At 42.8% G+C, this 27,746-nt stretch overlaps 1 protein-coding gene across 7 annotated transcripts in view; it reads left to right on the forward strand.

Moving 5' to 3' along the window:
* The window catches only part of nfic (nuclear factor I/C), a 221,889-nt gene that overhangs the window by 130,357 nt on the left and 63,786 nt on the right, over window positions 1-27,746 (forward strand). For all 7 annotated transcript variants that reach the window (XM_088622067.1, XM_088622072.1, XM_088622070.1 and 4 more), the window contains exon 3: window positions 23,951-24,022. In XM_088622067.1, coding sequence (XP_088478193.1) covers window positions 23,951-24,022 — 72 coding nt within the window. The remainder of the gene's footprint in view (window positions 1-23,950; window positions 24,023-27,746) is intronic.

A 27,746-nucleotide genomic window follows, 5' to 3' on the forward strand; every position in this document is an offset into this window, starting at 1 on the left:
ACCAGCTGCTTCCAGTCCCTTTCGGTTTACTTGACATGCCTGCAGAAAGTTAAACAGGCCGTAAGGAAGGCTGGGTAAAACCAAATCTCCTGCTGTTTCTGCACATACTGTAGCCTTGGGTTGTAGAATCTCCCTTGCTTTTCAGATTTGGCTGAAATGTCCAGGTGCCATGAAGGAGAGCATTCGGTCTCAGTTCAGTACCGGTGGCACAGCAGTAGCAGAGAAGGTTAGTTACCCTCTGGTCCCGAGGAAGAGCTGGGAAAGGGCACAGTTGCCTAGGCCTGTGATTCCATCAACTTCCAGCAGAGTTCAGAGGGAATCTCCCACTGATTCTTCTTAATATGTGGTGTTTATAAAGGGGAAAACGCATTCTACTGCAGGCAGGCAATCTGATATTTGCTGTCTGTACACATTTAACATGAACTAATAGAAAACAGAATTCAAAATTAGGACAGTAGGACTGCTTCTTCTCAAAAGATGGTCTCTAACATTCCCACTTTGCATGACAAAACACTATTGAAATTAGGATGTCCAATGCTAGGGAATATAATGTACAAAACACATTTTGAATCCTTGTCTTAAATTGGCTTTGTTTCATTGTTGGGTTCGTGTTAATGGTCACTTACTCTGTATTTCCAAGCATGCACTGCCATGATGTGTTCAACTCCCTGAGATTTTAAGAAACCGAAAACAACGCGCAGTGTTCTGGAAGTCAGTTAAGGCAAAAGGCAAAATCCAATATCTTTGAATTGATATTCGAACCAACCAAAGCATTTAAAAAAAAGTTAGTGCTGAAGAATTCGGAGTCGGATTCCTTTTAATATGTACCAGACCCCAGACCAAAGTGCTGAGGTTCATCTCCCCCTGCCGCATCCTGGTTCCTAAAGCTGGCTCCGGGATAAGGCTGGATGTGCGTGAGTCGTGCGTGACAGATGATACGTGTGGACCGTAAACGAAGCGCTGGGATCTTGGCAGTGTGGTGGCAGCAGCAGTGGCAGCAGACGGGGGGAGCTTCTGTCGGAGTGCGAGAAGGGCCCAGATTGGGAACAGGAGGGCTTAGCTCTGCCAAGAGAGATCTGCCTTTCCTGGCAGGACTGTCCCCTCTACGCGCTCCTGTGACCCCCCAACACACACAGACACACACAGACACAGACAGACACAGACAGACACAGACAGACACAGACAGACACAGACAGACACAGACAGACACACACAGACACACACAGACACACACAGACACACACAGACACACACAGACACACACAGACACACACAGACACAGACACACACAGACACAGACACACACAGACACAGACAGACACACACAGACACACACAGACACACACAGACACACACAGACACACACAGACACAGACAGACACAGACAGACACAGACAGACACACACAGACACAGACAGACACACACAGACACACAGACACACACAGACACACACAGACACACACAGACACACACAGACACAGACAGACACACACAGACACACACAGACACACAGACACACACAGACAGACACAGACAGACACAGACAGACAGACACAGACAGACACAGACAGACAGACACAGACACACACAGACACACACAGACAGACACAGACAGACACAGACAGACACACACAGACAGACACACACAGACACACACAGACACACACACAATGCCGTCGGGAAGGCGGCTTTGATCTTGTCAGGGGGAGCTGCGGGGGTCTGCGTTTCCTCTGGTACTCTTGAGTGCCTCACCTCCTTTGAGGTTCTTGTGGTGTCACAGAGGCATCATTGTTGATTCACTAAGGATTCTTTCAGTGGGGAAGCACAGGGCATGACCGGAGCCAATTGTGAATATCGTATCTCCATGTCACCCGTTCATATGCTGAAATGCATTGTGGTCAGCTGTTGTGTATGTACGTTTTTTTTTTTTTGTTAGGCCTGCTGTTCAGATATAGTTTGAGAAGCATAAGCGCAGAGATTTGTCAATGCCACAATCAGTGTAAATTGCCCCCATTGAAGAGCTATACTGTACCTGTGCACGTGACTGTCCCTCCTCTCACCATCTCTCTGAGGAAGGGAGGGGACTTCCAGTTGTTGGAGAATTCATGGCATCAGTCTCACTCAGGCCCAGAATTTGGCATGCTTATATACTGTTTTTTGATTATTCTCATGTCGATAAAATCTACACTTTCTTTGGTGGGTTTACCGCACCTCATAAGATACTGTTGTGTATTCTTGCCTGTCAAAGATAAATGTTTTGGTTATAGTACAGTAAGTTGATCATTCCAATCAGAATTGCAGGATTTGTTGTGTTGCAGAGTTTTTTTTTTGCTTGAAAGATAAGCAGAGGCCTTGGTTTAGTGCAAAATGTTTTTTTCTGTCTTGATGTCAAGAGTGCTGTTTCTCACTGATGCAATTCTTTTTCCATACGTATGCATCACTACAGGGTCTGAAGTGAAATATAAATAGTCCTAAATAGTTCTTAGCTGGGGCTTCACGATAAGACATGAGAAAGTGTCACAGGTCAAAGACCAAAGACCAAAGAACTGAGGAGATCTTCTTAAGTTTTGCTAGGAGGTCCCTTTTGTTTTATCAAGCACATAGCTTGCACTGCAGTACCAGAATCCAGGCTTTCACGTGGCTGAGCCTTGTTTTTGCAGTCTGATAAACAGAAACCAGTCCTCAGATCACCCTTATGTGGGATCGATTGCGGCTCACCCGACACTCTGAGTAAATAACATGCCTTTGAAGTATCGCATTAATATATTAGTAGGGGAACAGTGCTGGGCTGTGTTGTGGTCAGGGCCCGACTGCCAGTCCCCGCTGCCAGGCTGGTGCTGGGGTCCATCCCCTGCGGTCAAGTGAAGGGACCCTGGGACACAGTGCTGCCACAGAGGCAGGGAAGTCTTGCAGGGTGAAAGCAGAGCCCAACAGTGTTCCTTTTCATTCTCTCATTGAGCACAGTAAATTCCACACTGATAGTAGCCTTGGCAGCCAGGAATTCATAGATTAGATGTAGAGGCCGTATTCTTTTTATTAAATTGTATTTAGAGTTGGTTTTTTTTAGATTCTTGTTTAATGAACACTTTATTTCGTCCAGTGCTGCATTGGCAGACGGTTTAATCAGCTTAGCAGTTAAGCTTTCTGCTGATAGTGTTGAGTCAAGAGTTTTTTCAGAAACGTTGACAGTTACCTAGATCTCAACAAATTGCCACAATCTCCAACACACAAAATGAAAGTTCTGCATGGCTTTCTCTGTTTAATCATAAATATTTAAAATTAGTGCTGCTACTCAGCCTGACTAATTATGTGACCCTAAGAGTCAAGCACTATTTGAAAAGTCAACCTTTTCATTTTAGTTCGTTTATTTCCTTCTTTTCAGATTAAGACCGAGTTAATGTTTTACAGGTGGTGTAAAGGTAGAGTAAAAGTTGTGAGTCTTTTTAAATAGTCTAAATAGTGCCTGAAGTGGTGAGGTCTGTCCGGAGTGATGGTAGAAGGGCTGTACAGGTGCGAGGAGGCCGGCATCAGAGTTCAGAGGCACTAGGGTAAGTGGGATGTCCAATTCACAAGATCTGATCACTTCTCTCCGCGGATCACTAGTCTGGGAGCCTGCGGATATAAACTTTGTGAAGTGATGGTGGATCAAACTCAGTTAGGTCAGAAATACCCTGTTGGAAAATGAATTAGTTGTTTCACACTTTTTTTCTAAATTAATCACAGCAATGATAACAATAATAATGATGATGGAAAAATGCTCCTGAGGGCATTAAATCATGAGTCACCAGATACAGTGACAGGTCTGTAACAAAAATGAATGAGTCCTTTTCTTCAGGAGGGTGACCAATAATGATATGTGAAACAGAAAGACTGTTGTGTGGTTTAAAGTCAGGTCCTTGTTTTTTTATACACCAGTGAGTTCCTGGGGTACCACACTAACTCCTGAGCTTTAATCGGGATGTTCTTGTGGCCTTCGGTGTTGAAACTCAGTTGTGCTGACTTGCAGTATTTTAGATAGTTCTGTAGTTGCCTGTAAGACTCCCAAGTGTTACAGTAGAATGAAGTGTGCACTCCGCAGTGTGGTTGTCCTCCAGATATTGATTGTATCCGAGCTGAGGATGGAGGCTGGCCTCGCCCCTCAACATTGGAAGCACAGCTGTACCATCTTTGCAAGCAAGAGGAGCCCTTTCAGTCTGGAGCGGATGGAGAAAAAAGACGGAATTTAAAACGAAAACAGAAAGGTGTTGGGTTTTATTCCAGTTTTGCGGGAGCTCCTTGCCAAAGCGTTTTCAGTAGTTGGGCCCAAACCATGGGCCTTGCCAATGTTGCAGCCTTACTCACAGCAATTTGGCGTTATCACTGAAAATTAAGTAATTGCAAGTGTACTTAAAAAAGTGCAACTTGAACGTGAAGACCACACAGAAGTCGTCATTATATTTTTTTAACTTTCCATGTTTAAACAGAATTTGAAGGTTTTTCCTGTCTGTGCTGTGTCCTGTGGTTTCTTTCCCAAGCACAAAGCCATCAGGAGTGAATCGAACGATTGCGCCTGATTGAGCCTGGGACTGCAGGGAGGGTTTTTTTTTTAAATTTCCACGGAGGAGTGATTACATTTCAGAGGGAGGTGGAGGCTACTTTGCAGTGTTTCAGCAGCACAAAAAAAAAATGGGCGTGCGTGTTCTCAAGTACAAGGTGTCCTGATCGATCATTCACTCCATTGTGTTCACTGCAATATCCAATTTTATTCCCATGGTCTCCGGCAGCACTGCTGCATTACAGTGCTCTTAAAAAAAGGGATGTACTGTATTCATTTTCATTTATAAAAAAACTTGAAATCTAGGCATTCTTTATTCTTGTTTTTAAGCTCTCAAATAATGGTAGACTAGCCACCCGTTTTACAAAATGAAAGACTGTTTTAGAGTAGTGGATTTCTGGAACAAGCTACCTAGCCCTGTTGAAGCTGATATCCTTCAGATCGTTGGTTCAATTAGCTACTTACTAATCAAATGAGCTAGATGGGCCTTAATGTTCTTATGGTTCTTTCCAGTTTTGCTCTGATCACAGCTAATTTGCTACACTTAACCAAAATAGCTGTTTTGAACAGAGGCATGTTGAAAGACTGAATGACTGTCACCTACAATGGGATAGTTGTACTAATAAGTACTTTTATCCTGAATGCTTGTAGATTTTTCCTGCAGAGCAGAATACAGTATGTGCGTCTGTACCAGGAAGAAACATCATATTGGAACTATAAAAACGGTAGATTGTGTTTTTTAAAGAATATGATATGCAATTCTTCCCTTAACTACAGTTACCATTCCTGCTATATATTTGAAGACTCTGTGAAGGATCAGAAACATCAGGATTTTCTAATGAAGTTTGAGCAAGATCTTGATATAAAGCATCAGAGGGGATTTGCCTGCTCGATGTCTTGCTCAAAAAAAGCTGAATTCCTTTTTTTTTCAGGCTGCAAGTACAGTAAATTTAATATCTTCCATAATGCACTTTTTCCTCTGTAGTCTGTCCCACCCCTTATTACAGTGATTGAGTACAGGAAATGTATACTGTATACTTAAGCCCACCCAAAATATGGAATATTTTATATATGTGTTTATTTAGAATAAATAGCATGTCAGATTAGTCAGAAAGCCCAGGCACAGCCTGCCTTCTCTAGGGTTAGGTTACACAGTTGCACTCACCCATGACCTGAGCCTTTAAAGGGATTTCTGTCCCATAAATTACTCAAGGAATTGCCTGGCAGCAGCAGATCTGAGAACCTGTGATGCACTGCAGTGCTGTTGCCCCAGTTCGGCAAAGAGTCGGTGCAGTAAATATTTGTTAATGATCAGTATTGCACTGGCCTGTAGGGGGGGTTTCATTTGTTGTCATGCAAATCTCTGAAGGATGTAAATAGTTAGACCTAATTAATACTAAAGAGTCATTTTTAAGCTTTATGCATGTCAGTATAATGAAAAACCAGTTTTCTGATCCAAAAAAGCTCTGATTGTTATTTTATTTGTAGTTACAAGTATTTATTTATTTCTTGCCTGCACTCATCACATTGTACTCTAACCTGAATAACGCCAGTTTGCATAACTAGCTACATATTTCTGTTCGTGTTAATCATGTTTGTGTCTCAGATGAGGTTTAGAAGCCATTTTGAAATAGTAGGAAGTGTTAATTACCTTGGGGCAAGAGAGTAGTTCACTTAGCATTGTTTGGAGTGCGTACAGTACATGAGGGCTCGATTCTTCAGTAGGTTGGAGAGACCTCAAAACTGTATTCTGTCAAGCTCAGTGATTTCCATATGCAGGATCAGTGTATTCTTTTGTGGCAGCTGTGCAGGGCTTCTCTAATCCACACCTTTGCTAAAGGCCTGTCCAACAGAATCTAGAAGAGAGACGTTTGAGGTTGCCGAGGGGCTTCTTGGCTGCGGTCTGGAATCTGTGGAGGATTTTTTTTTTGTTGTTTTTCTAAAGAGTTAAGCTCATTAGAAATAAAGAAACATCTGCTCCAACTAAAGTTGTGTCAGCATATAAACCCGTATGCTCAGGAGAACACCCGGCTGAGAACAGGCAGTACCTGCAGGTCCTGGGTCTCAGACAGCGAAGGTTTCTTGACTCTCTCCCCCTCCCTGTCTGTCTCTCATCTATCGATCGGCTGAGCCGCAGGGTTTCCAGGCTATTAATAGTGCTTTGCCTGGGTGGATGAATTCCAGCCTTCCCATTCAGTCAAAATATGGCTTCCTGTGCTACATGTATCCTTTTCCTGCCTATATCCTGATCAACACTGCTGGAATTTCTCACCGTAGTCCCCAGATGTCTGGGAGGGACCTCTGCTCCATCCTTTCATGTGTTCAAGTTCAAACCAGCAGGATTCCTCTATCTTAGAAAGCAACCAGTCACCACACTAAAAGGGTTAAGCACTTAAAGCCAGTTCTATTAGGAAACCAAGCTAACAATCCGCGTGCAGTAATTCAATAATGCAATCACATCAGATAGGAAATACACTAAATGTAACGTAAGCCCACTCAATGCAAGTATCTCTTGCTCTAAAAGCCTCTGACGTCCTAGTTTCAACACTGACTCTCAGAATTCCAAGCAAAGACGTGCCATTCTGCTAACGGCATACCTGAATTAAAATCTTAACCAAAAAATAATAATTGCCTTATTTTTAAGGGGTTTCTAAACAGCACAGAAATGTAATGTTGTTGATGTCTTTCATATCCTCGGTAAGATTGGAGGGTCTGCAAGGAGTATCTTGATCAAGTAAATAACATAGTTCATGAAGACCTCAGCGTCAATTTCAGATTTGAGGTAAAAGTTGTTGCTACTGTACCTTTACCACTTTCAGTTGAATCTGTAAGTGAATACGGCGCATGAGTGTAGCATTCATTTTTCTTCATCCCTTATTTCAGGCCTCACTGTGTAAGATGATAAACAATAGCTACAAACTCTTAAATGTCTTGCTCATTTAAATTAATGGGTTTCTTTAGAAAAATACAAACACATCTGCAAGTGACTGGCTTAGACCATGCAACAGAGCCAACAGCCACATAAAAGCGCCCTCCTGAAAACAGCCAGAGGAGTGCTGTCATGAAAATGACAAAGCAATTAGGTTGTTTTTCTAGCGCAGAGACCTGCTCTTTCATCAGGCTATTATTAAAGCCCAACGGTAAATTAGTGTCTGTGGTGCTAATTAACAAGCGCTCGCTGCCTTCACAGCGCAGAACGGAACAACGAGGAGGAAGTTTGCTGAATTTTACCTCCTAATTCGCTTGGCATGTGTAGAGTGATCTGTATCTTGATGTGTCTTAAATACGCAGTATTTCGTACATGGAATCAGTGAAAACGTGCTTCCCTACTGCGTCACTGATTCATTGCAAGCACTGAACTTTTTCACTGGAGGCATGTCCAGTAGGAGTCAGAGCAAAAGGATGGAAGAAAACAGCCGCAGGTGTTGTGACTTGGCTGCTTATATCTCTTCGGCATGGATTTTAAGTAAGGTTTCGGTTTTTCAGTACAATTTTTAAGTTATGTGTTTGGTTTTAAGTGTTTTTGAGGTACTCTTATATTTTAATACCTCAAAAATATTTTTGGGTGTTTTGAAAAAATGCCACGGACTGTTTTTCAGGCATGTCCCAAAGTTTTCTGAATTCCCTTTGTTTCGTCTTGAGAGTGATAATGTATTAAATAAATGTTTTAAGTTTTACTGAAATGTTTTTAGTTTTCTAGTTCAGTGTTTATATTTAAAAGTATTTGTAACTGGTCCTGCTTGTTTCCAATGCTTTTCTCATAACTCATAAATAAATACAATAATATAAGAATCCAATAGCTGTTAAAAGATTCCTTCAAATGAATCCCTATACAGTGCAATCAAATTGTACAGTGCTTCTGAATATAAAGTTTATGTTCAAGGCTTTTAAAGTCTGAGTGCGTTTTTCCATACGTTCCTATGGACAATGACAGGATGCACAGTGGGCAGTGACATCTCTTGTGTCCACCGGAGGACTCAGCCAAGCCAGCGTGGACACCGTGCCCCATTTCGTCCCCTGTGACATAGACTATATATCCTCCTTGTGGTGCCATTCCAGTGTGTATCAGGTCCTCCCTCTTGTGGCACTGCTGTCTCTCTCAGTGCCCCAGTGTGCCCCACACAGGCTCCTGGATAGTGGCAATTGTGGCTGTGGACGGCGTGCTGGTTTGTCATAAGTGCCAGGTGTTTATGTTTCCCGCGAACTAAACGCGGGAGGCACACGTGGTGGCGAGGGAGAGAGAGAGAAAGCAGAGCTCTGTGGGCCCTGTGGACGTGACAGCAGAGGGTAATGGTGTTTCATGCTGGTCAGGCTGACACGCATTCTGTGTGCTCCCTGAAGTGGAAACCTTGTGTAAGAGATTTGGTATCTCAGGCTGTCCTGGGCAATATATTTATATATTTTTTTCCGTCTGTTGTGTTGAGTTGTTGCCTGGAAAGGACCCAGGAAACTGATAATTTAGGTCAATATGGCTGCGGGAAAGAGGGGGGGGGGGGTGAAGGAACTTGTTTTCTAATGAGGAGTCCAGATGGCTTGGGGTGGATGTTAATGTTTGCCACATTGCTGAATCCTAGCAGAAACGCTGCCTTAAAGAGAGAAAGGAAAGTGAATGAGAAAGAGAGAGCGCGCGAGAGGAAAGGGAGAGAGCAGGATTAGGCACGTACAGAGAAAGGGGCATTTCAGGACGAGCTGTGTCAAGGCTGCTCTCTCTCTCTCTCTCTCCTCTCCCTCTCCCTCGCTCTCCGTCCCTCTCTCTCAGCTCAGCTCTGTCTGCACTGAACAGTTTGTTGTTGATTATATTTTTCAGCCCAAGTCTATTTCTTCCAGTTGCTAATGTTTTCCTATTAGAGGTCACTGTAAGTTCAGACAGAGCATTAAAGCAACAGCACAGAAATTAAAAAGAGCCTGAAGCTGTGAAGGTGACAGCAACGTCTTGACAACAGTCCAGCTGTTTTTTTAACAGCACTGACAGTGAATCATATTGAACCCTAAAATCTCTAAACTGCCCTGAAAGCGTGACATAATCTAAAGCAGATCTTTGCCGTTTTATTCAGCACTGCCTTTCTGGAATCCGGCCTTGTTTAGTCACTGCACAAGAGCCTAAGTTTTGTTTTAGATATTAGTCATTTAGATTGGATGGGGGCTGCAGTAGCAGACTCTCTCTCTACAAATAGAGAATATTTTTTTAATTTTTGGGGGAATCCTTGATTGTCCAATTGCAAGCAATTTACTCGGTTGCTTTGTTTTAAAAAATGAGCACATATAAACAGTAGTATTATTATAACACGTGGAAAATTTTCAAGCAGTTAAACTTGAAAAGATTCCTTTGAGTACCTGGTGTGAATAAGTAAAGGTACAGGTACAAGTGTGCATCCAGAAAATAATACAACCGTGACACACTGTATATCTTTAGTGAAAGAAGAAATCGGTTAGTCTAAAAGATTAAAATAACATTTATATAGTCTAATCTTAAGCCTCATGAAGCCATTGCATTTTTTGATAAGGACATACACCCTGTTATGGAGAAAGGGTGTGCAGCTTTAATCCACCCCTGCGTCTTACACTGTACTTGTAAGTACAGTGCAATCCAAACCCAGTACAAGTACGGAATGTGTAGAAATTGCTTGCCTGTTAATATATCTAACTTTCAAAGAAGCATTTGAGTGTGGTAACTGGAACTCGTTGGTGAGAGCGGGAAGCAGCTATGGATGGATCTGGCCTGGAATTTCACAGCCAGCAGCGTTGGTGCTCGTCATAAGGGACCTCAGAAGTACACAGAGAAACCGCACTGGTTGTCCAACATGTTTTAAAGTCCCCCCACCCTCACACGCATGTGGTATAAACATGCAAGATTTCCAATCTGTTCTCAATTAGCTGACTTCACAGTGCAGTTTATGGACAGCGCTGCTGCATTGTAGACACTGCACACAGAGCCCAGGGCGTCAATGCAGACATGCCCAAGAACCCCCAGAGCCACAGTGCGGTGGCTTCAGTCGGCCTACACTGGTTCTGCGTGGTCCAGAGCCGTCTGTCAGGCTGGGGCAGTGGGAAACTTGAGTCCCTTGTTTAGCGTCAACTTGGTGGACACTAAACGACAGCCGTTGTGGTCAACAGGCACTCTAGTGTGTGTTGGGACATGCCTGTCCATGATTGCCAACCAGTGTAACATGTCTGGAGATACAGTCCCATCAGTTTCTCCTGACTTCTAGAATTCCTTACAGTCCGAACCTACAGTAATTTAAAGTTAAATTGTTCAGTGAAAATGGACTGACCCAAGATGAAGTTGTCTAGAGAATTTGTTGTGTTCAAAATTTGCAGTAATTTGGGATGCTAAAATTGTGTGAATGGATTTGAATGATGGAAGGTCCGTATTCCTCCACAGAGCTGCTGAAATGAAATACCTTGCAACTGGAGTTCGCTGAAGTTTGACAGAAATATAACCTCCGGCTTTCTCTCCTTGTAATAAGTCACTGTGGTGTAAAAAATGGAGGAAAAAATGCTATAAACCTAAATCAGAACACAGCCCTGTTCTTGAGGTGTTCATCAGAGGGAGACCACACAGAGAGCTTTTCTTTGGAGAGGAGAGTTCTTGAGGCCGGACCGCAATGCGAGCGCGGTTCCTGTCTGTTGAGGGTCTCCATGCTGGGCACGGAGCCTACAGCCTCTCCTCTTTCAAATGCAAACAGAGCCTGACCAGGCAGGTAGAGATGCCCAAGGAAAACAGCGCCACCCACTCGCTGTGGGCAGGACAGACATCAGGCCAGCTGTATCCCCAGCCACTAGCATTAGAGGCCCTCAGGAGGTGTTTATGAGCTGAACGCTACAGGTGATAGAGACCTGATAGATACATTAACATTGCCACATCCCTGATTATCCATGTTAAAACTTTTTACAGACAGTGTACAAGAAAGTGTTTTTTAGAAACCTCAAGAACTTAGCTAAGATATTTATGTAACAGATTAAATGCTTTGCATAAAGTTCCTTGTTTCCTTTCTTAGCCTTTAATTTAATTACTGATAGTTTTGTAGTTCTTCAAATCAGTACATTTGTGTAGTGAAATGATCATGAAATACCTTGTTAGCATGAACGTATAAAGGTCTTTTTTAGTCCAGGTTATATGTTAAAAATCTAGCTTTGATAGCTAATCATCTGTTTGTTGCAAAGGCAGTATACACTAAAGCATTACTGTTATTTACTGTAATTGGTTTAAAATTGCTGATTTGTAAAAATGTCCTCATCAGTTGGTTTAAGGAGTAATACTGTTTTCTGTCTGGTATTGTTCTGTAATTGTACTTGCTTTCAGTAGCAGCTCTTTCCTGATGAACTCTTAACAAAGGGTAGTTATAAGTTTTAACCACTTCTACTGCACTTCATTGCTCTAAGTTCTTGTAGAAATGGATTGGTCTTGGCATTTCTTGGTTGTGAACACTGCAGCCAAGTTTTCAGGTGCACGGGTCACAGCTACAGACACGCTAACCCTGCACGTTCAGTGCTGTCTCAGTCTGGAAAGCATGGTGCATGTCCAGCTGATAAGCATGTGGTGATGCTGAAATATTTGCACTTGGGCAGAAATCACCGTTTTCATGCAAAGTGAGCAGAGTTCCGTGCAGGACAAAGTCCATCACCAAGAGTTTTCTCATTTATCACAAGAAATGAACCTTGAAGTGGCAGAAAGATTTTCTTCATACATGAATGAGTGTGTGTGTCCCAGCAATCGTGTGTACGAGAAACTGGTGCTTTAGTGTCTGTTAGTGTGCGTATGCCGTCTCACGGGCCTTGCAAATGACATGTTGTGCTTAAACGGAAAACATTGCTGAGGAAATTTTATTGCCAATCCAAAGATGGTGGGTGGTTAGGCTGTTTTATATAAATATATATTTTAATAACGTCTATGAAACGCATCCAAAAATAACTTAAAAAGAACACGCCGTTCGCGTCTGGTTTTTATATTGTGGCTTTCAAAAGAAGGAAAAACGGAATTTTATAATTCCTTACACACAATACAAGTGGCCTTCTCTGGAACTATCAAATTGCACACTAGTCGGTATTGTTATTTAATAGCACTCTGTATTGGAATAAAAATCTCTGCTGGAAACCTGCAGGGCTAACAATGCTAACTAGTGTCAAGAGATTCAGAGATATTCTCTTTGGCAGTCCAAAACACCTATCTCTTTTGCTTTTGGAATTTCTATTTTTTTGCAAGTGAGGGTGTGGTCCACCAAATGTTTATCTTTATCACTTGTTCTAGGTTTGGGCAGATATACAGTATAATAATACAATAACTGCTGGACATAGTGTAATTTGCTTGCATTATAAATGCCAAACTAGACTTCTACTCCTGCAGTGCAGGGACGGCGAGTACTGCTCCACATAAAAGAGGGTATTAATTGTCTTCATCTCAATGCAGTTTGCCAAATAAGGGCACTGCAGCTTTAGCTGTAATCATGAAATGGTTTGCCTAAAGGGATCATTTTAGCAATTTGGTTTATATCCTCCTTAGAAAAATAGATACAAGTACAAAACACAATTGAAGCCATTCAATGAATGAATTCAATGAATTCAGACATTACATTGAATGGCTCTTTTCCTGAAAGAAGACTGATGAATTAAGAAGAACACATGCCAGTATTTAATACATGCCAGTATGAAACTAGTAATAAAAAGTCATTATTTCTGTTGCTGCCAAAAGTACTTTTTTTGCTTGTCTATTTTTGTGTTACCTTGAGAACTGGTACTTTAATTTTACTTAACCACAGAGAAGTATGCTTTTGTAATCACTGACATCTGGGCATACTGCAAATGTTCTGCTTGCAAGTGACAAGGAGGAATAACTGACTGTACTGGTGGGGTAAAGTCTTCCCACATGTGGTTCCTCCTGTGCAGCCATTTCAGACGTCTTGAGCACATGTGGTATACCTCGCTTTTCTTTTCTGTTTTTTTTGTGAAATTAATTTTTGGAAAAGAAAAACATGGCTTATTATTTTTTTTGCTCTTGCAAATAAAAAATGCCCCTTATGATTTATTGCTGATTATGGTTGCTGATTGATCTCCTTCTTTTATCTGTCTTTCATAGGACACATTTAGGGTCAAAAGTAGTTTATTATGCATTTTATTTCCTAACGCATCAAGGTTTTTCTTCATGAAACATATAATATGGCCATTATTTTTTACACAGCCTCTCTGTCTTAACATAGAACTTTCTCGACATATTGCCAATTTGTGGCCTGGTTTGGAACTAGCACAACATGTTATCCAGTTTTGGACAGTCGGACCCCCATCCCTGCCAGTTTCAGGCTGCCCAGTTTGCCCAGAATGTGGAGGTGTGAGAAGGGAGGACTGCATGTATAGTATAAGAGTTTCTGGCACAGGCTATAATAGTATGTGATAATCTCTAATGGCACTTTCCCCTCTTCATTTCCTCCTTCCTGCTCCTCTGGTGGTCAGCGTTCTTGTTGCCTTGGCACTGGCCTGTTTGTGTACTGGCCACCATACAGCATGTGATCACTAGCTTGGCTCAGACGTGGTTGTTAAGAGTGTTTGGTTCCCACATACAATGGAAGGGGTTTTCAGTCACTTATCTCCAACCTTCAAAACAATTATTATGCAAACATGTTCTATTTTCTATTTCCTGTGCACACCCCAGTCGTCAACCTGCAGAAGCTGCACCATGGGGAAAGCAAGGATCGGTGTGTTTTCGAGAGACCGTTGAAGTGTTTTGAAGTGTGTTTAATGTTTCGAGCCTTTGCAGTTTGACTGACCTGGGTTGTAATGGAAAAAAGGAACAAATGAGCTCCGTTATTTCGCCTGGGCTGCCCCCTGGGACAGTGCTGCATGGTGCGAAGTATGGAATTGCTTCCTGTCATCAAGACAGCTGCTGTGCGGCATAGTGCAAACTATTAAAGGAGTTTTAAAGACGAAACGCAGTGGTAAGAGCAAGCTTCTATGGAGTGTGCACACAAAGGTTTCAGCACCCCTTCTGCAGCTGGCAGCTGTGCCCTTTAACGCACATGCCTCAGATGCCCACTGTGTTATTACTGCCACCTTGTAATTGGCCCCCAGCTCTGATTGCTGCAGGAAGCTGCAATTTGGAGGAAAAGGTCAACCAGAGCAATTATCAACCCAGCATTTAGTGCACTTTCACACAAGCAAGCTCCTCCAAAATCAAAGAGCAAGAGTCTGGGAGTGCATGACTGAAGTCATCTGGGTCATTTGAGCTGGACGTTATTTGCACTATATATTATGCACACCTGTGTATATGTATATGTGTTACACTTTCTTTAAGTGCTGTTAGTACACTGCCAAGAAGCCTGTCATTTTTTGGTATTCGGAAAGGGAGAGGGGTTTTGACAGGCATATTGAAAGCAATATTCACAGACACCCAAAGGCATGACACCCATCCTAACTATCCAGTTTTCCTTTCTTGGAGACTGTAGTCATTTCTTACCCTTTGTTCCTTGTGAATGGGGCAGCTTCACAGGTTTGTTCATTCACACTGTCATAACTCCTTTGTCTCTCTGAAAAAGTGCATCATTTCACAGGATAAATGATATGTAGCCATTTTTTTGTGAGATAAATAACAACAGTTACCCTGTTGTACTCAACTGCAAATTGCTACTGACAATTTGATTCTGCACATTGTGGATCAAGAAAAAAAATGTCAGAGTGGATGTCCTAACATCAAACCAAGAATTCCCCAGCAATCCTTGTCCAGCCCACTACACAAAGTTACATTTTAATACAAGTAATGTTGTATATTTCTGCCCATGTTTTGATTGTGTGTAAATTATTGATTGAAGGAACTCATCCAGTCCAGTCTTCACGATACTGGAATTGAGTGCTAAATGCCCTTGAGTCTTTGGCTCTGAGGAAACACACCAAAGGGCTCCAGCTGGAGAAATGGTCTGCATTGCTCCTCGCAGCTCTTGGGCCCTGGGTTCAATGCTCCGGTTTCCTCCCACAGTCAAAAACCAGTTTGTGGTCAACTGGTTCGTGGGGAAATTGGCCTGAGACATGAGTGTGTGCGTGTCTGCGTGTGTCTGCCCTGTGATGGACAGGCATGAACATTGAAAGTCCAGGGTGCACCCAGACTCCGGGTCCCCAGCGACCCAGAAAGAAGTGGTTAGGAACTTGATGGGTGGAATCCCATCCATTGTAAGCAATTGTTAGAGGAGTGCTAATGATTTTGGCTGGTTGGAAATGTCCTGGCCAGTGGGATCTTCAGAAACAGCATCGTCTTTTGCAGCTATCGCTCAAAGGTCTTCCCCTCAGCTCCCAGCCAGATTTGATATGACAGCAGAATTTGAACAGCTCCTCCACAGTTGAATCTTTTAGAGAACCTTTAGGATTTCCTGCACCAATAACTGGTCTCTAAATGCTATGGCCTTGCCAGTAATTGGAAGCTAATTATTACTGTAACTCAGTTGGCAGGTGGCCAGGCTGTGGGGTAATTTTCACTTACTAAGCTACACGGTTCAAGGGAGGAAGATGTGTCAATTCTGAAGCAGTGCAGACCTCAAGACAGGCTGCAGCAGTCTCCTGAGAGTGGCAAGAGATCTGCTGTCCTCTGAGATGGTCTTTCAGGGGAATTCATAGCTATGATGCTTGCAGTTTGTCCATGTGACTATCATGATAATAGACAGCTCTTGAAATAGAGAGTCAGAGGATGCTACAGTACATGCCTTTTGTGCAGTTGTGAGCTTTGGGATCCTCAGATGTTCTGGTGAAAAAAGGAGCTGCAAATGTTTCACATATGGTACTGCTGCAGATCCTCTCAATCCCCAGAGTTCAGCACCCTCAACCTAATTAAAGAAAGATACCTTAGAGCTGACTTTGTACTGGTTGTCTTCGGAATGATGCCTGTTGGTTTATCTCACTTGAGTGACATTTTTAGAAACATCCTGCTGTATGTCTGCCTCTAGACTAACCCCGTTTTCAGGACCTTGGATATCCAAGGGAAACATTAATCAGGGGCAGCACAGTGGCGCAGTGGTTTGCAGTGCTGGGGCCCGGGTTCAGTTCTAGACCTGAGGTGCTGTCTGCATGGAGTTTGAAGGTTCTCCCTGTGTTGGCATGGCTGTCCTTCGGGGGTTAACTCCCAGACTCCAAAGAGTCCGTACTGGTAGGTTAATTGGCTTCGGGGAGAATCATTCCTGGTTTGAGTGTGTGCTTTAAGATGAGCTTATGTTCCATCCAGGGTGTGCCCTGCCTGGCTAGGATAGGCTCCAGCTCCCCCACGACCCTGAATTGGAAGAAGCAGTTAGAAAATGGATGGATGGACATTAAACAGTTCTTCCTTAACTCCATCTTTATTTAGTTCAGCAGAGTATGATATGAATGTTTATAGTAAACTCTGAATTGTATACATAACACGAGCCATTTCCCCATCCAGTAAACTCAGTGTGACACACGGAACAATTGGTCTTTACTTTTTTTTAATTCAATGCAAAACAGCCGCACCGTGGGTGGATCTATTTTTTAAAAAAAATTTATTTGGAAAATTCAAAAAGCAAAAATCATTATCTATTTCGTTGTGCCTGTTTCACATGATTAAAAGGGAGTCGTTGTTGATGACACCTTTCTAATAATGAAAAGGAAAAAAATCAACTCACATGAAGGAATTAAGCAAGTCACCCGCTGCTACCTCAGCATTTTGTTTTGGTTTTGGTTTTTTTTTAGAGGGAATGTGGTGAAAGCAACCGTTTCCCATTTAGAACGAACAGCAACATTGTCTCTCTGGGCTCTGCTTTCTCTCGGGAGAGAAACCGGAGGATCCCCCTGCCCTGACCCCACCCCTCCAGTCGTTTTCTCTCCCTCTGTCATTTTCCTCCTCTCCCTACTGTATGTCTCTCTCCAGCTCTTTCTAAATGTTAATCAGCGGTGGGAGCGCGCGGGTCGATGGCCGGGTCGATAGCGCTGATGCTGCCAGCCTGAGCTCTGCGACTCGGCGCGCTGTGCAGTTGGAGGGGTATTGATCCGCTTGTGCGCCGCTCACCCGCCAGCCCCAGAGCCACCTCCTCTCAGGCTCCTCCCCGCAGGCGAGGGGCTCCCGGGGGCCAGACTTCAGCGCGTCAGCAGTGGCGGAGAAGAAGCTATATCAGTTCACCTGTTGGCTTCACCCAGTCTTTATGCACAGCTCATGTAAAGAAGAAGATTAGTTTTTTTTTAAATGTAGTGAGCTTTGCGGGCTGAGGGAGACTTAAAATTAAATTTAGATTTCCCATATAATTCGCCACTTGTTAGTCATAGTAACAGACAGATTAAAACCGTGTTAGGCCTGGGTTTTAATATGGTACGTATTTCATGTGTGATTTTTACCACACTGTTATGTGATATGGTTTAAACACAAGGGAGTGACCGCATACTGTAGCTTTTATATGTTACTGCAGGGGTGATGCACAGGTGTAGCACAAAAGGTAGGAGGGCAGGCACAGGGTGCAAACCATTCAAGGAATGCAGTTAAGATCATAGAGGTGCGGTACTGAAAGTATCTGTCACAGGAAGAACAAAACAACATGCATGAATAAACAACAGAGCTCTTCGTTTACGTCTGTAAGAAAAACTCTTCGGATGTGAGAAGAGATTTCCCCCCGGTCACAGATTTTATTTGAGGATTGGTAGAGGAAGCCTGATAGCACCAAGCGCCACTCTGCTCTAAAACCTGATTAAATTGTCTAGGAGAAAAGAAGATCTGGCTCAGCAGTGTGATTGAGTGAAATTTCATCTGCCTGAACTCCTCTGGGGTTCTGTGTGGATGGCAGAGACAAGGTGAGGGCAGCGATTCTCAATGGAGAATCGTGCATCATCTGAAAAAAAACTTAGGCTTACCAAGGTCCTTCATAAGAATTTGGTTTCCATTGTTCACATGCAAGAAACATAAATATACTGAACCAAAAATATTTTTTACTGTTATTCATGTCACCTTAGTACCAGATGATTTCTGTTTTATAAAACACTTAAAGACAGTTCTGATACTTTTGAATAATGCCTGGTCGTCTCAGTTTCACATTTATGAATACCCATATGTATTATGTCTGTTCTTTTTCTTCGGTCTCACAGTTGCTTCAAAATGTGAAACAATAACATAAAGATTTGAAATGGTAAAATTTGTTCTGTAAACCTATTGGGAATCGAGACTTAGGTTACACAGTGACATGAATTCAGTGTTAAAGTAAGATTTGATAACTAATGTTTCAGGTTTTATGTGCCATTCTCTGACAGAGCTGTGTCTTAAAGAATATTGCAGCAATGGAAGTACAAGAGCCTCATTAATGTAACAAACAAATTGCAGATAGTGTTTTTCAAACAAAGACTAGCAGGATCTCTGGAGTTATTTATTTTTTTAAGGAGCTCTGCACCTACAGAGCTGTGCTGACTTTAACTCTGCCCCCTTCAGGACACTGGCAGACTGTGCAGGGCTTGGGATATAAAAGTGACTTTGTTTTGTGGCTGAACTGAGAATGACCAACTTGTCACACTTGGGGACACTGAGCATGACTACAGCCTAGAGCCCCAGAAAAAGTGTTTATCCGCAGTGCTGTTTCCTTCTGCTAATGCCGTTTTTGTATTGACACAGTTGGATTGATTGCACTGCGTTTATTCAACATACAGTATTTGCATTCATTTTTCACTTTAAGGCTTTGCATGTTTTTCGCTTGCCGCCCCAGTGCCACGAGAGGGGGGCGCAGTTTGTGTAGAGGCCGCTGGCTCATTGTGAGGCTTTCCAAGCCAGGGCAGCAGCGCTGCTGTGAGGGTGATGCCACTGTACTGCGGTGCGCCTTGTTCAGAGAGGACTTGGCAGGGCTGCAGCCGACACCTCCACGCTCCTTTTGGCAGCACAGTCGGCGCTCCTGGATGCTGTGGGGAGTGCGAGAGACACAGACGTCTGTCCGTGAGGAAAGCACCTGGGTTCCAGATCCGAGAGCAAAGGAAATGCTGGCCTGAAGGATGAGATTCTGCTGCCATTCATATATGCCAGTTTATTAGCTCTCCAGCAGAGCTTGATGTTCAGCACATTTATTTAACCCCAGTACAGATGAAAGCACGCATTAAGTAATCTGGATTGCTGGCAAATACTGTGTTGGAGCTGGATTGCGGTGTAGAACTGCCTTAAGATGCAAGGTTGGATAAAACTTTCATTCGTTTCATACAGATAGAAGAAGGGGACTGTGCAGCTACTTGGAGGCTGAAATGCAAAACCCAAATAATTTTTTATATGAGTTTAACGATCTGACATACAGCGAGGTGGTTTTCTCCTCCTCTCCCCAAATTTCTGTGTGTGTGTGTACTTATTGAGACTCTAAATACAACCGCTCCCAGAGTTTAACAAGAAGTCTGTAAAATCTTGTGAAGCCTGCAGATAACGAGCGAACCCAGTTGTGCGTGTGTGTGTGTGGGCTGGGTTTTTTTAAGTTTTAAGGTGGGTTGTGCCATCCAGATATACAGCTTTAAAGATAAGAGGGAACCTCTGTAACTGTGCCTTTAAACATTTCCTGTGTTGCTATTTAGCTGTTACTAGCTTAATTCCTGAGTTACTCCACTGGAATGTCTTTCACGTTAGGTCATTTCACAGCAATGTTCTCTGCCAACTCTTAGCTGGCGTTCTTCTGCCTTTCTTTTTTTCTTCTGAAGGGGGTGATTTGGCACATGGACATGTTGGCACTCCTCTACAGGGCCGGCAGTACTTTATATTCTCCTGCTCTGAAGGAGGGGGGGGGGGGGTAGACAGAGAGAGAGCAATAGAAAATGGCTGCCAGCTGCACTCTCCTCCGCACATGAAATGTCTGCCAAAAAAACTCTGGCGCTCAGCAGACCTGAGCCAAAGAACACTCGCGTGAAAATAAAATAGAAACAGCAAACAAAAAAAGTTTATTTACAGTACGTGGAATAAGCGAGAGGCAGGGGAGGGTGTTGGGGACCATTTATTTCAAAGAAATGACAATACCAGTTGCCACATCTCCTGCACAGTGTTTCTCTAAGCACACGAAGGAACAGTTCTCAGAAGACGCAGGAATATCACGCCGTGGAGCAACGTGCTGGTGAAACCAGCGGCCTCGTTGCCTCCCGTGCTTTAACTGGCCAGCGAGCAGCGTTTGTGCAGAGACTCAGCAAAGGGCTGTGGAGTCACACGCCGAAAGCAGAAGGAATATCCTCCCCTAGAAGTCTGTTAAGATCAACCACTACACAAAATGGCTGCCCCATCCCCCCCACTCCTGATAGAAAATGGCTGTCGGATACAGCTCCTGCTTTGACATCATCCAGTGGTGCGGGTTCCTCCAGATTTGTTTTTGTCTTACTTATAGTCGGGGGGCTACTCGGAAGAAGCCCGGAAACGATCGAGAAATGAAGCACGCCGCGTGTCTCGGTGTCCGTCGAGCAGTTTGAGCACTTTTCCAACCCAACGTTTTTTTTCTTGTTTTGCGTTTTGGCTTGTTCTTGGTTGTGGCGGATTTTTCCCCGCGCGCGGTAACGAAGTGAGGCGCGGGGCTGTTGACGGAGTGCAGGGCTGTGCTCCGTGTGCCTGTGCCCTTGCTCCCAGTCTCTCTCTCGCTCTCTCCTCTCGCCGCCTGGATCCCCTCCGAGGGCTGCTTGCCCAGCCAGCGCCGCTCGGGGAGATGGGATTTTACTTTGCAGGAAAAAAATTGGAATTGTTCCTTCTTCTTGGCTGGCAGTGCCCCAGCTGGCTACAAACCCATCAGAACTATGATTGGCACTTCTCCTGAAAATAAATAAAAAATCAAACTTCTCGTATCTGGAGACAGCAGCTAGACCTGTTGCCCTTCAATGCCTTGCATCACACTAAATGTAGCTCTGGGTTTTTGCATTAAAGGGCATCAGCAGATTTTCCAAATCCATCCTGCACACTATCATACCAGTAATGTGATTTAGAGAACACGCGTTCTCTGTCTTGCCTAATGTTTTCAGAGATGCTTTAGATTGCACTAAGGGGGAAGGGCTTGCAGTAGAGAGGAGAGATGACATAGAACTGCCAAATTTAAATAATCTTTTGATTAAATTGATTTGAATTACAATGATTGGTTGTGTAGAACTGCAACTTAAAAGTGCCTTTTGCAATCTACAGTCTTTGAAATCCCTGAAAGAAATAATACTTAATGTCACCTCTCCTGGTCCTTTGCTATTCCACTTCTCAGGAATTTTAATGGTTTGTATCACGGAAATACGATTTATCCGGTTGAGATGCCATGTTGCTTCCAATGATTTTGAGGAAAATGATTGTCTTTGTTGCATCGCAGAGTTAAAAACAAGAGGAGGCCATTAGGCCCATCTAGCTTGCTTATTTGCTAAGGAAAGTAAGGTTTGCTAATGATCTGTGTGCTGCTCCTGAGGTGTCATAATACTGTAGGTGCCAGTTCAAACAAAATCTGTCACGGGACTGACCAATATGTGTGTGTTGTGGGTGTTTGTGGATTGGCAGGCAACCAGTGTCTTTTAACAGATTCCAGTCTGCGGATAAGCAGGCGGACAGACACACACACAATACTGTACATTGTGAAGAACAGGAGGCATGCTTTCCTGGTCAGTCTCTTTGACAGCCCTGGAGAAGACGCACAATCCAAGCCTTGAGCTGTGAGCTGACCTTCAGTCACTTGTGCTTCCTCTGGTCTTGCTGTCTGCCCAGGCTCATTTTAGTGGTGAAACTATTCTGGCGCCATCAAACCCAGGCTGTCCCCGCCTTGCATCTCGCGCTCTTTTGGGAGGAAGCAACCCTTGATTCTCAGCTTAAAACAAAAGACAAGTCTGAGTTCTGCACTAGCAGAGCCCCAAGTCCTGACTTGCAATTCTGGTCTTTTCACATCTTCATCTTGAGCAAATATATGGCTCTTTTTATCATCAGTAGAATTTTGTCTTTACAGAAATTAGATGGTGAACGGGGCCCAGTGCAATACTTTTTTTTACTGAGGTCAGAATTTGAAAGCGACTGTGTGATGCCTGTTTCAACAAGAATTTAATTGGCAGATTAGACTCTATATGCATCTCCACGGCCTCTGGGAGTGTATCGGTGTGTTGGGGTGTACCTTAATGGTAAAGCATTTGCTCTTATAAAAAACTGTAGTGTACCAAGCTGTATTTTAAGATCCGTTTTAGTAAAGAAAGGTTAAGTCTTGACCTTGACACCCTGACTGGAACAAGATATGGAAGTACAGGTTGGCTGGAGATAAGAGATACAGAAAATATATATTTAGAATTGAAGCTCTGCCTTAATTATACTGTATATTGTTTAAACCACTGTAATAGGTGTCCCAGAACCTCAGAGGCTATGCTACAGTGTGCCGCTGAAGGGACTGTGTTTAATAACAAAGCTGTCCAGACTCGGCCCCCTTATTCTTTGCCACTGCAGAGGGCGTCCTGCCTGTAGGATAACTGGCGCTCTCTCAGCTGTCCGTGGGAGGCTGCCTGCTTTACTCGATCTTCCATCCCCTGCCAGCCGAAGACTGACTGACGCGCTGGCAGACGTCCCCCCTTCTCAGCCAAGGCGTGAGACTAACAACAACAACAACAGCAACAACCCGGTTAAAAAAAAAAAACCTCTCCTCGGCAGCTGTTTTTGCACTCTTCTGGCCTTTCCTTTCATACCAGTTTGTGGCCTTGGCTTTCTGCTGACACTCTCACTGCCTTCTATTTTTATCCTCTGGGAAGGATCAGTTGCTTGTGCTCTGCAGAGCACTAGGCCGGTCACTCGTGCACAACCTCAGAGAACCAGCAGTCTCCGTCCCTGTGCAGACTCGGGTTAACCCTTTCCTGCGCCATGCATACATTTGGTGTGTGTGGGTTCTCTGTGTAGCCACTTTCCTAAGTCAAGCTGGCAGTGTACAAGTACTGTCCAGACCCGAAATGATAGGTTTAAGGAAAACATACAGGGTTGTCTGTAAATACAGTTGCAGGAATTGTCTTTCTATGTTTTACTAAACTACATTTTACTAAATTTTCACACCTTTCATATTGGGAAATAACTACCGACAAGACAAAGTTGTTCTTTACAATGGAAAAAAACTGTTGTCTTTGATTATTTCGATCATTAAATCACCCTCCGGGACATGACCACGCATGTGGCTGGTGGTTTCTAAGGACATCTTGAACACAACTGTAATGCAAGCAATCGGGGGCTGTGATTTTGTTCTCACTTAACGGCAGTCTTAATGGACAGCAGATCTTCAAGCACCAAAGGGCATGTGAAAACTCGGATGCCTTTCACTTCTGAGGTGACTTGGCGGTGACCTGAATAGAGCTCTTCATTTGGAAATAAATGGACTACGCCGTTTGATTTGGGGATTATTCACTATGTGAAGATGTTGGTGAAATCTCAACACGTTTACGAGAACCTGTTAACATTTGATTGTAAATACTCCAGTGCCTTTGATATTGAAGTGTTTTTTGTTGTTGTTTTTTACTTCTTTCAGAGTCTGAACAGAGTAGCAGTCCAAGAACAGGGATTGGTTCTGACCAGGAGGACAGTAAAACAGCCACTATGGGTAAGAGTGCTTTCTGTAGCCCCAGACATCTGCACCTTCAACACACCAGCACAGCGCCACTGCCTTCCATCAACATCTACCCACAGTCAGGAACAGCACACTTCATTCTGAGGTGTGTACAGAAAGAACCTCAAGAAATATTATGATATGGCAAGAAAATACCATTGCAAAATAAAATAAAGGTGTAGAGGCTTCTGTGTCACCAAAACCCGTAAATGAATGACAAAATGTGGAGCAAGTAAAGGTTAATTCCTTGCAGAATTGAGTGATGTGATATGGAAGTTCGAGTAGTGAATTGCGTCAGCATGCATTGGCTGCAGAAGAACACGTGAAGGTTAATTCCAAGCTGAGAAGAAAAAACTCCACTATGTTTGGGCTGTTGAGCCCTCTTTAGGTGAAGAAGGTGAGCCTGTAGAAGTCTAAAAGTACAGGAATGAATCTTCTCTGTTCAAGACTGAAGAGCTTCAGTTATTTTAGACTGTCAGTTAAGTGCATTCCTTTAATTCTGGGGATGTTACATTTTTGCTTTTCTCTGGACTTATTCCAAAGTAGCATTATCAGTTTTGTATTGTGACGAAAACTACACAGTGTAAGAAATGTGGTCTCACTATTGCACTGTTTGCACTGAATTTTAACATATTGTCTCTGGATGTGCGTAAATTATTTTACAAGTCTTTTTGAATTACCTTTGCAGCTTCTGTAGTGATTGCTCATCATCCTATTTTAGCATCAGTTGTGAATCTGGCTAATACATTTTATTAAAAACTAGAGTATAGTTTTAAGTATAGTATCAATAACCAAAGAGCAGTTGCCCTAGTACAGATCCCTGAGGTACTTCATTAATTACATCACCCTCAGTTTTGAGCATTCACCACAAACCTGTTCTCTCAATCTTCCATTTGTTAATCAGCTCTCAGTCACACATCCCCTTAAAGACAAATTGTGATAAACTGCTGTATGAAAGTGCTTGGCAGGCTAATGAAAGTGACTAGAGCAAATCCAGCAACTCTGCTCACTATACAGTATACTGTAAATAATATACAGTATGTTGTTTGTAACACTATAGACATAATCCCAGAAAGGTTATCCGATAAACATCATATAGGGCAGGAAGAGGAAGAAGACTCCTGTACAGTATATCCAGAGTGTTAAGGCCCTCTTGTCCATGCAAAGTGTCAATAATAATCTTAATAATAATAATCTAGAATGTCTGAATGCACATGAGTAGTAATAACCTTTTACTTTTAAAAACATGCAGAGCTTTTTCATGTGTTTTAGGTTTTGCATACCTTTGCTCAGGACTTTCATTGCTGCAGCTTCCACTTGCAAAGTTCTTTTCATTCTGGCAGTTTAACTTCCCTGCTATTCACAATTGACGAGAAATACCAATTCCCTCTGGATGTGTATCACTGTGATTGTGTCCTCAATCTGAAGCACCTTGAAGCATTGTGCAGAGTCAGCTCTGTCCTGTTACATGAACTGCTCTGTTTCCTTTACTTGAGATAAAGCTGAAACATGTACAGTATGATGGACTTTGAGCCTTAAAATATCCCCTTTGTAGTGCACTTGCTTTTGGAAAGCAGGGCTGGTTTTCTAGACCTCCGAGTGGGATAAGGTTTATAAACATTTACAAATTGCCTTTTTTTATAGCCACCAGTTTTTGATTTTCCAGTTGATGATTAGCATGACTCCCTACTATAATCCCTTTCACCACAGAGGTAGACATCATGGCCATGCATCTCCTGAAATGTGCACTGCTTCCTGTGTGCCTCTTTTTTCCCACTATTTGAACAGCAGAGATCAGTGGCTGATATAAAAAAGACATGGATTGCTATGACAGAACCACAGGCTCACAGGCCCCTCGCAATCCATGGGGTTTGGCTTTGCATGTTGTAGTTTAATTAATCCTAGTTAATTTCTCAAGCCACCCAACCCCAGTGGTTGTGACGTGTCTTGGCGGAATTCTAGACACATAATGCCGTGATGACATGCTCTAGGCCAGATTCAAAGCAGTGAATTCTAGACTATAATCTGCAAACTGCTCTTACACCAGAGAGGCCTTTGATTATTTGAGGCACCCAGGAGTCACCTTTCATTGTGCTCAGCATTACAGTGATGCTAAGAGTATGTAAAAAACTGAAGGCCCATTTAAAAGAAAGAAAATCATAATGTTAAAACAAAGTGTCTTTCCCTGTTAAACAAAGAACTATGTAAACAGCTTTATATAGGGTCTGTCTTGGGAACTAGTTATTTAGTGAGTCCCTGAGTTCACAGAACAGATACACAATCCATTGAGCTCAGGAAGCAGTGGGAGGGCAGAGGTCATGCAGAGAGGAAGTTACTGGGAGGGCTGTTAGGTGGCCACAGGAAGCAGGCTCTGTGTTTTACTGGTGGGCGGATGTGTTGGGGTGAAACCTGCTCAGTGGGAGATACAGTGGGTTATCAGCCCTTATAACCTCTTTACCTTGCAGTTACCACAAAACCACAGTTACATCATAGGCAGGGTGGAATTCTGACTACTGAGGTGTGCTGCCAGCAGATTTGTGTAGCTTCTCTAAGCCATTTACAGTAAGAGCAGACATCTACTGTAAACTGCACTCTCCGATCAGTGATGCAGATGACAGAATTCCCCCAGTGGGTTTGTGCATTCAGCTCATGTCTTTGAGCAATGCAGTGCAATCCACTTCTCCTTGCATAGAATAGGGAACTCCTCTAAAAGCCATTGCATTGCTGAAATGAGAGTTTGCTATAATTCTCAAGTTTAAAATCAGAGACCATTTTATAAGAGTGAAAATTAAGTTTTAGAAAACACTTTGGAAAAATTTTAGCTTGCTGAGGTGATCAACAGATAAAGGCACACATTTCAGCCTGCTGTTACCACCAGCACATGATTTTAAATCAAATCAATAAGTTATTCTGTTATAATCCTTAAAATTGTTGTTTGCATTCTGTTAATATTATGAGAAGCTGGAAATGCTTTTTGTCATAAAACTTTTTATTTGCTTTGTGATCGATACAGTATAAACCCATTGTGATTTTGAAAACGTAAAATAAACTCTGCATTAATATTGCAATTTGTTTTTCTTTTTACAAATTGATCAAAGTTTAGCATTTCTCAAAATTTTGCAGTTGTACATTGTATTTTGCACTTGCTTCATAATTGCCTCCTACCCTAATGTAAATGAACATATCCTCTCATACTGCCTGCTCTGCACAATTACTGTAGCTCCCCCCACTGGAGGGAAACATAGACTCATTAAGCTCTTAAATGCATATTTCTGATGGTATGTATAATCATGATATAAACTTGTATAGATGTTCCTTCTTACAATAAAAAGGGTAGATGTGGACATGTTATAGCTAAGTTTGTCAGGAGTCTAGAGCAATAGATTGGTCCAGGAAACACTTAGCATTTTACAGGCTTTATCTACAAAGACCTGCCTACACTAGATATCTTTCTTTAAAGTAGCTTCATGGCTATATCGAAAGTCCTATGCGTTTTTTTCCTCTTTTCAAAACTGTTTCGATTTAGCAGATTGGCTTGTGGATGAAGTCCAACACCTTCACCAACACTGCCGAACCCGTAGAAATCTAAATATTTTGCAGGCACATAGTTTGTAATTCATCAAAGTTTTCATCGGGCATTTTAATTGCATCATGCAGATATTGATCAGAAATGAAACTGCCATGCTGAGCCTGTTGGACTCCTCTGGAAGGGGAACTG

Source organism: Lepisosteus platostomus, chromosome 27, assembly GCF_059453375.1.
Source record: "Lepisosteus platostomus isolate fLepPlt1 chromosome 27, fLepPlt1.hap1, whole genome shotgun sequence".
NCBI lineage: Eukaryota > Metazoa > Chordata > Actinopteri > Semionotiformes > Lepisosteidae > Lepisosteus > Lepisosteus platostomus.